Genomic DNA, 12,658 nt, shown 5'->3' with positions numbered 1-12,658 from the left:
CACTTGCAGCATCCCTCATGTAGCTGTAAACCCTTCTTCCCAGCAAATTTTATTCTGTCCAGATTCTTAAACTGCCTTCATCACCCTTGTATCTGCAGAAGTACGTTAAGTAAAACAGAGGATGTCCTAAACAGAAGGTGGAATCAGGTATGAAGAGAAACAAACTTTTCTATTCTGGCTTTGATTTTATTTACTGATCATGGTTGACTGCAGAGAGAGGGGGAGAGAGAGAATGTATCTAGCACATGAACCACTGCAAGTATGTTGATTTGATATGTTTAAATATTCCTTATTAAAAAGATTGAAAAAAACCTATCGGAATCTAAAAATATACAATGCATAAAGTAGCTTCAGACACCGTTGTGTTATGTGTATGTGGATATGAATATATGCATGTAATGTATGAATCTTATATATACTGTATGTATGCATATAGGCAGACACACACTATAAATATGATATACATAGTGCATAATTATAAAGGAAAATTGACAGCTCTCCAGTATTCCTTCCCAAAAGTGCCAGCTGCCAATTGGATTGAATTAGATTTCATAGGGTTTTTTGCAATACATGGAATTCACCAGCAAATTACCCTTAAAGAGGGAGAATCAATCATTTGGAGCAGAGATAAACTGAAGGCGAGTCAGTCTCAGATTGATCCCGTCTGTGCAAGCGTGTGTGGAATTCAGCAGATAACTGGGGGAAAGCAGGAAAGGAGGGAGGGAAGAAAGGCAAGGAGTGTGGAAAGAGGCACTTGAAGCAGGCAAAAGGCTACAGAAAAAGGTGTGTGGGAGTGTTGAGCAGCTGGAAGGATTAACAGGGACTCAGAGTGAGGGGAGAGGAAGTGAAAGGCTGAGTGAAGCCCAATGCACGCCGGATGTGGGGAATGTTCCCTTTTGGGAACTTTGGGCTCTGGGAATAAATGCAGATTCTTTTGGTCTCTGACAACAGCCAGATGACTACAGGCACCAGCCAGTGCAGACTGTTTTTCTTCCAAACCTCAGGCTGACCAGCCTTTGGAGAGAGAGTCTCCAATCCCTTCTCATTGGCCTCTGTGGTCAGGACAGTGACTGGGAGGGAGAAACGTGAAAGTGCCTTTCTGGTGCTGAGGGGAAAGCAATGAACTTCATTTGTAATGTTTGTTGGAAAACTGGAAGAGAAGACGAGGGCAGTGGCGGGGAGGAGCTCTAAATAGGAGAGCGAGGCTGAGGAGAAATGAAGGAGAGTGTGGAAATACTTGATTGAATAGGATATGGTGGTAGAAGAACGGAGTGGGGGAGAGTGGAGGGAAAGTGGGAGACTACAGTATGACAGGGAATTGAAAAGGCACCAAAATGTGCTTTGGCCACCCACTCTGGCACTGTGATACAATGCTGGGTGCCACAGGAATGCCTATGGAAACTAAAAAAGCAAACCGTGAAGTGCTACGCTGGAGGATGGGCATTTTCTGTGGGGGAAGAGGGAATGTCCTGTCCTGTCAAAGGAAAGGGTTGTGATGATATTCCAGAGCCCCTTCTCTGCCTCCTGTGATGCTGACTGAGAAGGGGTTTTGCAAAGACACACATGCAGGGCAAAAAGAGATGAAGGCAGCAGAGCAAGAGAAATGTAGGTGTATGCAAAAAGCCACATAAGCACAAGAGAGTGGTAGTGATGGCAAGAAGAGAGGAACCTAAATGATACAGTCCCCTGAAAAATTCACCACCTCTGGAACTGCATCACCACCAACCCTACCCTTTACCCCCCATCCTACCAAGTCAGAGACATTAGACAAATAGATTAACAGCTTTTCCCAGCTTGTGCCCCCCTCTCTCTCTGGCACACAGCTATACAGAGGTTAATAGACCATCTCCCTTCCTCATCGCCATCTCTCCCTCTCAATCCTGACTCTTAGTGCCTTCACCTATGCCCTGTCTGTAGTTCAGTGCGGATGCACTACCATCGTTGGTTGGGAAGGCTAGTTCAAGAAGACACTCAGGTCGGGTGTAGCTGTACTGCCATCTGCTACTGGATGAACACTGAGTGAATAGGCCAAATTGTTGCCAGCAACCCTTCCTGTAAGCTATTCAGTCACATTTCCGGTGTTAACCCTTTGTGGTCTAAATATACCTTGAAGGAGTGCCAAAGGATTTGAATATTAGGAGGGGGAGGGATATTCTCACGCAGAGGGGCAGCTGTTTTCTTAAACATTTTGTTCAGAGGTCTAATCCTCTTTCTCCCTTACCAAAATATCCTTAGCAAACTCGTAAAGACAGCTAGACAATTTGTTTGCGAGCCTTGGCATCTCCTCTGCCTCTTGCTGGAGACTGCCCTCCTTGCAATTGTCTTGTGCCTATGATATGCACATCACCATCATAAGGCTGTGATAGGATGAGGAGTATGAACTGACCTTGGGCTCCGAAGACTTGGGGCTCCGACCCTGTGAGCTGAAGTGACAGCTTAGTTAGTGTAGAAAGAACTTGAGTTACACTGAATCAGTATGTGTTTGTACGTCTTTTGAAGGAAATGTAAACCTGAGTCCTGATTATGGTAATTAAAGATCCCATGCTGTTTTCCCCAAGAGCGGGGTGCTGCTCCTGTGTCCTGGCCATATTTTGGTGTGGTTGATTAGTCTGCCTCCCTAAATTTCCCAGTAATTTCAGTTGGATACAGGGTGGTTGTATTATTTTTTTATTTACATTAAATTCTTGTGTAGCAATTGCTATGTGCTGTTAGTCTGCTGCATTTTACCCAGAAGTGGCTGCATTTTGCTAGCAAATAATCAGTTTGTAAATCATTTCCCAATCCTTTGGAGAAGTATCAGATATCATATAGGCTTTGTTCAACATGCACTGGGATACTGAAGCAGGGTATGGGTAACAATTGGAGCGCAAGGGTTATCTCCTACTCATGCTTTAAAGACCGAATTAAGTTAGCAAGCAAATTTTGAACACATTCAATGTTCAAGGGCAATCTGTACAAAAACGGTCAGAGCAATATTCCCTTCTCAGATCAAAATGGAATGGTGGAACACGAGTGACTTTCTGTGCTGCCTTCTTGAGCACAGGCCCTGTTGTCAGGGGAAGTTCCATGCACTGAGAGAGTGGAATACTAGAGCCAGGATCCGTCTAGAGCAGAAATTTGTCCATGACTCATAGTTGTAACAGTTATATTAACTAGTCTCTTATTCTGCTACAGAGCACTTGTGTACACTTGTATACACACATGCACATGTCAATGTGTCACAGCCGGAGTGCCTGATCTGAATCCCTTCCTCTCTTTTTCTTAGGAACAACAGGGACTTTCTATAAGCTAATCACCTCTGCTTTGTTATTGAACAAAAGGAAAAAATAGCTAGTCAGTAGTTTTTGGAGAATAAAATGCTGCTTATGCAATGAAGTGCTCTAAAATGGTCATCTAATCCATTCTTTTTTTGCCTAAGATCCCTCTCACCTCCTCTTCCAAGGCAAGATGGCTTCTTATTTTTCAACTCTGTGTGTGGTCACTCTGGGTGTTTGATTGGGCTTTAATTAAATGAAGCAGAGAATGGAGTGATGAAGAGCAGAAATACTGTATAGTTTGATTTTTCTGTCACTCTGCACAATAGATTTGGAAGGTAGAAAGTTGTTAAGCAAGTAATGAGCACCATACAGATACATAAAAAGAAAAGGAGTACTTGTGGCACCTTAGAGACTAACAAATTTATTTGAGCATAAGCTTTCGTGAGCTACAGCTCACTTCATCAGATACATGTAGACACCCTCACTCCCCTCCAGCACATTCACATTTTAGACACTCAGGGCTTGTCTACACTGGCACTTTATAGTGCTGCAGCTTTCTCATTCAGGGGTGTGAAAAACCACACCCCTGAGTGCTGCAAGTTTCAGCACTGTAAAACACCTGTATAGACAGTGCACTAGTGCTGGGAGCCATTCTGGTAGCTACGGCCCTCATGGAGGTGGATTTTTAGAGCGCTGGGAGAGCTCTCTCCCCTCGCTGTGCCACAAGCCATGTTAAAGTGCTGCCATGGCAGTGTAGACAAGCCCTTAGAGGTGGCCACTGCATTCCTGGTCATTTGTGATCTAGGCCCAGAATTTTGAACCCAAGGCTCACGTTCAGAGACAGCATGTAGCTTAGACCTCCTTGTGTTCAATTAGACTTCTAGATTTACTTGTGCCCACGCTATACATGTCTAAGGGAGGCTGTGTTGGCATAATTTACACACTGAGGGGAGCACAAGAAAGAGTAAGCCCCCGGTATGCCAGCTAGACTCACCTCTGGATTTAGTGCAAGGCCTCCAGAGTGACAAGGCCCATTCATTGTTCCCTGGCCTAGTGGAGCCCTAAGTGGTTTGAGTTGTCTCCCTTCATGCCGTACTGCAAGAGAGGCAGTCAAGTTGGACGCTCTTGCTGTAAGAGGGAGGGGGCTGCTGGTGGATGTTCTCTATGAAGGTGTATCTGACGCTGGAACTCATTTGCCCCATTGGTCCACCAGAGTCTTGTTCTCTTACTGTCTGCCCACATGGCAAAACTCATCTTCTTCTCCCCCCGCCCCCCCCCCCCCCCGGAATTTGAGGAGCGGACTTTCTGAGGGGGATTTTTCATTGGTTATTGGCATAGGATAGCTAGTTCACTCTTTTGATGGAATGAGTGGTTTATTATTGGATACAGATACAAGACTGATAACTGTAACTATTGCAAAGGCCCCTAGAGTACAAGGTGGCTACAATATAATGTTCAGATGAATCCTCACCAAAAGAATGAACTAATGCAGGGTCCCCAACCTGTAGTTCTTAAGCTTGACAATCTTCCATTCCCTTCACAACAATTTTGAAGAGGGTGGTATGTGAATCAAGAAAGTTTGGTAGCCACTGTACTAATAAATATGCACTACTAAAGCTATGTACGTTTTACTTAAATAAATAGGAAGATCTTACTACAGCTGGATTTATGTAAAGGGGATGCTAATTGCTGCAACAGCCCTTGGATGCCCATTGTGCTCCTTGACCCCAATGGATTTCAATCGGAGGTGGCGAGTTCAGGTACCAGGTTGTGACAGAAAAAGTCTATGCAAGAGGAAAGTCTATGAGGCAGTTGTTTGTAGCTGCTTCCCTGGCTTGTACCTATCCTATTGCCTTTTTTAATTTTTAACATTCTTTAGTGGGGGGAAGGGAGTACTGAGAATGACCTCTGTCTTCTATGAATGGTTGGTATCTTGAATTAGGTGGTCCAGGGACAGATGCCCTGCCTCCTTGTTTGTTCACGGCATGTGAAAGTCATGGTCTTCCTAGAGCAGGACAAGAAAGCCCAAGAACCCTGTGCTCTGTATAGTGAGTGGAGTGCTTCACAGTTTAAACTAATTGTAATTCTTAATTTTGCATTAGAACCTACCACAGATACTAAAGTGGTTGAGTGCATTATTAAAATAAATACTAATTGCATTTTCTAGATTTTTATTGTTAATAATAAGCTCATTTCTGAGCTCTGTTTCTTTCTGGAATGATTTGTTTCCTCCATAGAATGTACACAGGCTGGTTTATTATTATAGGGTTACACACAAGTGCTGGGCTATGCAAGCTGGTTCATTATTTTACAGTCGTTTATGAGCTGACCTCGACTTCTTTTTTTCTTTAAGCATTTACTTTGCAGGAGTGGAAAAAAAAATCTAAAGCATTGGTCTTTGAAAACAGATCAAGTACAAAGAAGGGAAAATGGCAGAAAGAGGTTGGGCCTCCAATGTAAACAGCATTCCTTTACAGCCAGAGGCATGGGCTAAACCCAAGTGTACGCAGGTCACAAGCAATTGATGCTTCTAATACCCATGTATCCTTTACTGATCTTATCAAGCATAAGTAAGTTTGTCTGCCAGAGCTGATTCATTTGTGAACCTGCCTTTATGAGAGAGAATCTTTACACAGTCCAAAGAGACCGTGTTTATTTCTGCTCGTCTCCCCACGTTTCGCAGGTCCTTTCTTTGCTTCATATGTAGGATGGGGTAGGGAAGGAGGAAGAGGTCTTTTTTTAAAAAAACAGAGAAAAATCTTTCTCCCAAATCTCCCTCTTTTTCTGTAGGGTAATGTGTATACTGGGAGGAGACAGCTATGTGCCAGTCTAAGCCCTCCCCTTCTGGTGGGCAGCTGATAACAATTTGAATATTTTGGATTTACTATCAGCCATCTGCAGGGGGTTCAAAGGCTCCAGTAACTAGGAGCAAGGAAAGCAGCATGGGGGCAGAAACAAAAAATAAATAACTAAATAAATAAATAATTGAAAATTATAGCAACTTTCCCAAAAGGCAAATGAATTTCAGTCCTCAAGACTTCATGTGGGGAGGCTCAGGCATTGGAGTGGTTGGTAATTAGGGATGGCAAATATCAACAGACTGATCTGCTTTCCCAGCTGGAGGGGAACTAATCCACCCAGCTCCTTTTCACACATGCTGGGATTCCTTTTGATGTTCAACTTTATCTCGCATCCCAACAAAATCACTCTTCTTCAGTTCCAAGAAAATCCACAGCATTTTACAGTGATGAAAGGCATCTTGGCACACAAGGATGCTGGTACAAGATACCAGAGAGAGGCTCCAGCTAGGTGTGGGGAGAGGGCTTTCTTTGACACTGTCCTGGCTGCCATGGCCTCCACATTAAAGGACAGCTGCAGAGTTTAGAGGAAAAATTGGAGGATGCAGATCTGGATCCTCTTGATTTCTCCAAGTCTCCAGCTTGGGACACTGCAGACTCGGGTATGGCTTGTTTGTAGGTACTCAGTTGCTATGCTGCTAAGCACTATAGAATTGCCAATAAATAAACTCTTTATGTAAGTGCTCAGGGCAAATGAGGAGTTACTGCGAAAAACATCTGAGAGCCCGATTCGGATACCCTAGCCCGTGCTGGATGGTACATAGCTCCACATGTAGCTCTACTGAAGGTAAGGGAACCACTTGTGGAATAAGATGCCACTAGGTGTAAGACAGGATATCAAAATCTAGCTCTCTGCGTCATGCTGGGGTAGGCAAATCATGGCTGTTGCTCTGGGTTAGTAATCCCTTTCTGACCTGAAAAAAGGACCTTGGCTCACATGTTTTAAGACTGAATGTGCTCTAATGCAGAGAATATAAACTGACATAACATATATATATCTTCTTAAACAGGTGCCCACTTTTACTGCTTCGTTACTAACCTTCCACCTGTCTCGACCACCTCCTCTAAAAAGCTGTCCTGAAAGGCAGGGTTCAGAACCAGTGTGTCTAGAATGTCCTAGCTGTGTTGGTAGGTGTATACTCAGCGTTCACTATGTGGGGATGAGTGTCTGCAGGAGCACCTCCAGACATTCACTTACCTACACTGGCACAATTTAGAAGTTGGTGGTGGTTGTTAATGTGTTTGTTTCACAGTAAGTATGGAAATTAATCCCTTGTCTGCCCCTGGCAGGCTGCACAGTCTATTCGTTGAGATGCTAGAATGTGACAAATGGTATGCAAGGAGGCATATGTGATGTATGAGTTTGCTGGGCATGTGCCCTCTGTGCCAGGGATGCTGAAGGGGTTAAAGGCAAACAAGCAAAGGGTATTAAGCACTAAATTCCTATATTAAGATAGGATTGAAAATTGCATGGAGGGGCAGAAAAAAAGCCCCTTGGCATTTGTCAGGAAGCTATAGAAATAGGAAAAGTACTCTTATTTAAATGTAACCTGCAAAGGAATTGTTTGGTTTTTTTCAGTTTGTGCCCTTTTTGCTGCTTTATGATGTATCTAGAAGGCTGAAAGAAAGGTATCAACATACCCATACATTCTTTGTAAGCTGCCTGCGCAAAGGTAACCGCAGAAGCCAAGCAAATCTTGTTTTACGCTAGTCACTCTTGCTGCAAGAGTTAGTGTCTGATTTGGTCTCCCTTCCTTGTCTTCATCTCCCTTCCTGCCTCCCCCTCAACTCCCCAGAGTAGGAAATATAAAGCTCATCATATGGAGGCACATTGCAGATTCCTCCTTAGGACTCAATAGAATCAATAAGCCCATCGAATGAGACTAGTGATGCTTGTGTTTTACTGAGAACTGACAGCGGACACCATACATACCATAGCTGCCACAGAAGTGGGCAGCTCCCGACGATCCAACTCCATGTGCTTTCAAAACATTTTCAAATTCCTAGGTCAACAGAAAAGGAGGGGTCGGTCACCTGTTGGGTTACACTGCAGCCTTTCTCATTCTGAAGTATCCGTTCCCCTCCAACGTAATTGCACAGTTGTCTTCACCTTATGTAGGGGCAGAGATGCTGTAGGCGTAGCCGCATTAGTAGAATTGACTCTGATACGAGGTCTGCAAGTCATCATTAAACCCTTTTATCTCTTTTCTGGATGCAGCTTCCAACTCAAGTGAGAAGACCTCGGAGCAAGGAATCTGTTAATAACTTTTCTTTGTTCTTGCTAAAAGCCTGGCCTCCATTTGGGTTATACATGAACTTTCCTACTTCTCCCCACTTCCTCCATATAATCCAGTTCTGCCAAACCCAGTTTTGGGGGCCTTTACCTCGTCGTCCTCATTCTAAGGAAGTCCAGTGGCATTCAGTTGTTCCAGCCAGTGAAAAAGGCTCTCTCATCCTCACATCTTCCAGCTCACCATCCTTCACTAATCTGTACTCCAGCACAATCACATCTCCTCTCCCTGAGAATGTATTCTAAAAAAATTCCAATGGGGCATCTCTAGTGTACGTGAAAGTAGGAGCACTCGAAAGTGCAGTACTACAACCTCTAACCAGAGCTTTGCTAAGAGCAGACTGCCTCATGTTTTCTTTATTGTTGTGTATAGTCCCCATCAACTGTCATAGTTTTTGGTCTCATTTAGCTTGTTGGCTCCTTGGGGCAGAGAGCTTGTCTTCTTAATTTGTCCATGAAGCGCCATGCGTGGCATGCATGCCTCTGGTACAATAGAAGTATTAGGAATACTCAGCTCTCTCCCCCCTTCTTCATGGGAATATCTTTTATTTTTTTGGTAGCGGGAGGGGAAAATAGAGTGGGGACTTTCTGGCATGTCACCTGCTTTCAGCAGTCACGCTCAGCCAGCTTTTGCTATTAGTGCCCCTTCGTGCATTTAATTGGTCCCTCCTTCTAACATCCCGAAGACCATTCGGGGGAAAATTGGAAATTCGGCTCTGGCAGTTTCTGAACTTTATTGTAATGTGCTCTGCTGGGTTGCACCGAGGGAAGGAGCTTGTTGCTTGGTTGGAAGGTCCTGAAGTGTCACTGTCAGTATTTGGGAAAAGGCTCCTGCTTGCCTCCCAAGAAGGCTTGGGGAGAGGGGAGCCCTTGAGTCCCCAGTTTCAGCTGTGCCTGAGGAAAGTGAAGCTTTGTCTATAGAAATAACTGTTTAGAATCAATATTTGCGTTTCTGGAGGTTAAAGGATCCCCTCAGTGATGTAGCTGGTGGTGTTTTGAGGTGCAGCATGCAGGCTCTGCACTGGATATGTGTAGGCAGCAGTCTGGACATGTGACATTTATGATCTCTGCATGCGTGTAGTATGTTGGACATGTGGTGTCTGTGGGCCTGGCAGACGAGTGGTATTCTAGATGTGTGCCATCTATGGGTTTATCCTGAGCACGGCATACTGTACATGCACTGTCCGTGGCTCGGCATACGTGTGGCACACTTTAATGTGTGCTGTCTATTTGCCATCAGGCTTGTATTTTCCCTGGCATCCTGCCACCATGGCAGTAAAGGGTAGGACTGGTAATGCAGATCCAGGCTGAAATGATGAAGGCTGGTCGGGTCATGCAGAGGCTGAGTCGTGGAGAACAGTAGTGTTCCTTGGAAGGGAGCACAAGTCTCCAACTACAGATAAAACATGTGGAGAAGCACATCTGCTATACTTACCATAACATGGTGTATGTAGGCAAAATATGTGTGGTGTGTACAGAATCATCCTGTATCTTTAAATATGGCAAGTTTCATTTCTTACATGTGTATATACTGTGCAATAAGGTCAGGATTATACCAACCACATACATTTTGCATCCTGCATATGTACAATGGGACTGATGAAATATTAATTATTATTATTATTTATTATTTTAATGTGTATTAGCAAAGGGACAGGATCAGGACCCCATGGATCAGGACCCCATTGTGCTAATTGCTGTACAAATGCAAAACAAAAAGACAGGAAAATAGAGAGGAAATGGTATGTTTCTTCCAGGTAGACATACCTGTCTCTGGCTGTGTGACTTCTTCCCATTCTTCCCATTAACTATGTGCCTGTCTTTCCATTCTCCTCTCTTGTGTCTCGCAGGCTCCTCCATGCCACTCTTCCTATTTGTCTGTCTGTCTCTTCTCTCTACCTGTCTCTTGATTTCATTTCCCTTCATCTTTTATTCATATGTATTGTTGGATTTGCCAACACTGGATTATTTTTCAGCCTATCATGCATTTAGCCTGGGCTGTTTATCCCTGCATTGAACTGGTGACCTAGGTACATTTTGCATTTATCATTGTTAATGTTTCTCTCTTTGTTATTTTGAAATGTTGTTCTTAGGGACTCAACAGTGTTTTTGAGGTCTACCTGGTGGGAAACAACTCCAGTCACTTCATCATCTCTCCAACCTCGATCCAGGGAAAGGCAGACATCCGCATTCGAGTTGCAGTGCCGCTGGACTTTGAGACAATTCCTCGCTATGAATTTTCTGTAAGAACTCTCCCAAATATGAGGTGAATGGGCAGTGGGAAGAGAGGCTGGAGATGGGAGGACCCCAGGGCTACATTATGCAGTAAGATAATGCATTAGCCCAAAAATGGCATACTCACTCAGTGAGAAACCATCAGCCTAGAGTACAAAGCTCACTGGCAAGAGTGTAATTTGCAGTTGTGTCCAATTGCAGAATAGGCTTCTTCATCCAGCAAAGTTAAATACTGCATTTAAAGACCATTTAAGACATCTTATTTCTCCCTCTGAGCATCCTCCCATGACCAGTCACACACCCCATCACTCTTTTGTGTGTCTGTCACCCGCTCACACACACACACACTCTCTCTCTCTCTCACACACACACACACACACACACACACACACACACAAACTTTACCCCCTTTCATTGCATCCCTCCCTTTGGATAGCCCCTTCCTCTCACTTCTCCTACTGCCCCCTGCTTTGGGGAATTCTCTCCCCTTGGGGACTGTCCATGCTCTCCTTTTTTTCCCTTCCACCCTTTGAGAGCTATCCCTTTTCCCTTCTCTTTTTCTTCCCCCATCTCTGTTTTCTCTTCCCCCTTGGCGATTCCCACCCTCCATTGTGGGGATTCTTTCTACGGGTCTTGTTCTCTGGAAGAGGAGGGGAAGTGGAGAAGGAGCTGCTTCCCTGAACCTGGTCCTGTGAGGTTAACAGCAGAGTGGGGAAGGGAGCTCTTCTGAGCACACGGCATGGATCACTGGGGGCTCTACAAAGGGCTGCTGTGGGGTGAGGAGGAGGAAGGGGGGGGATGAGGGCCTCCATTGCGTGTCCCCAAGCAAGCATAATTTCCCACCTCTCACTCTGTCTCCAGGGCCTTCCTGCCTTCTTTGAGCAGCATTATCCAGCGGCTGCCAACTCTGTATCTTGTAGAGGAATCTGTGGGCCAGACAAACAGGTCCTGAGAATGAGATCCTGCCTACAGGCTGTATATTTGACATCCCTGCCTTGCCTGTCACCTCTGGCGAGCCAAGTCTGACACCTGACTTAAGTGATATGATTTTGATTGTGTCAGTCTTTCTGGCTGGTAGTGGACATTGGTTGATCTCACAAACCTACCATACTGTTTGGCAGCATAGAGATGGAGTGGCCGGGCTGTGGAGGCAGCCCAGGATTAGACTGTCAGACCTGCCAAAAGTCAGGGATGGAGTGCCCTAGTAGAGTTGCGTATGCAAGCTTTTATAATACCTGCCCAATCTGCTCCTGCCTCTAGTCAGAGCTGTCGGATTCAAAAGCATTAAAATTTACCCGGCCACCCCCCAAAAAGGGAAGAAGAAAAATATATTTGCTCTGCGTCTTCCCTCTCTTTTGAAAATTTAGAGCCTTAGCTACTAGAGCTTAAACAAAACATGTGTTTCCCCCCCCCCCCCCACCCTCGCACTGTGGGACCATAAAAGCTTTATAGAGCATAAAACTTTGTTTTAAATGCACCTATCAGCCAGCAAAATTCTTTCCAACAGCCTGCTTGAGCTGCGTCCCACTGTCTGGTTCAGTTATAAATTCTGGCAGGAAAAGCAGCTTCCTGATCATGTCAGCAGCTCCTGTTGCTATTAGTCCTAGCAGAGGGGCTTTTATACACCAGTAAAGAAGCATAAATAAAAACCTGCCTTCACTGAGCAGTGCAAAGTGTAAACCAGAAACTCCAATGCTCCAATCCCATTCAGCTCACTGGTTAGATGGTGAAATAGTGGCAGCTCCTAATGCCATGACCCTGGGGCTTGAAGCTTAGATATATCACACTCAGGGTGTCTTTAAAGGGAGAGGATGAGGAGGAGACAGTAGCGGTGCTATCATGCTCATAGAACAGATGTTTGCCACAACTTGTGTGCATACCACTACTGTATTCTGTGGTACGTGACTGGTTAGCCTAAGCTCCTTACCATTGGTCTCACCTGCAGTGGAGCTTGGTGTATTCTCAGGATTGCAAGACTGAGGGTTGGGTTGTGCACTCTAATTGCTAGTTAAAGTGCA

At 44.7% G+C, this 12,658-nt stretch overlaps 1 protein-coding gene across 1 annotated transcript in view; it reads left to right on the top strand.

The window, feature by feature from the left end:
• Nucleotides 1-12,658, top strand: part of CDH23 (cadherin related 23) — a 498,190-nt gene that overhangs the window by 253,619 nt on the left and 231,913 nt on the right. Inside the window, exon 12 of the mRNA XM_077821918.1 lies at nt 10,499-10,648. Within this exon, the coding sequence (XP_077678044.1) occupies nt 10,499-10,648 (150 nt within the window). The remainder of the gene's footprint in view (nt 1-10,498; nt 10,649-12,658) is intronic.

Source organism: Eretmochelys imbricata, chromosome 7 (genome assembly GCF_965152235.1).
Source record: "Eretmochelys imbricata isolate rEreImb1 chromosome 7, rEreImb1.hap1, whole genome shotgun sequence".
NCBI lineage: Eukaryota > Metazoa > Chordata > Testudines > Cheloniidae > Eretmochelys > Eretmochelys imbricata.
The sequence above is the reverse complement of the archived record's forward strand: the minus strand, read 5'-3'. Positions and strand labels throughout refer to the sequence as shown.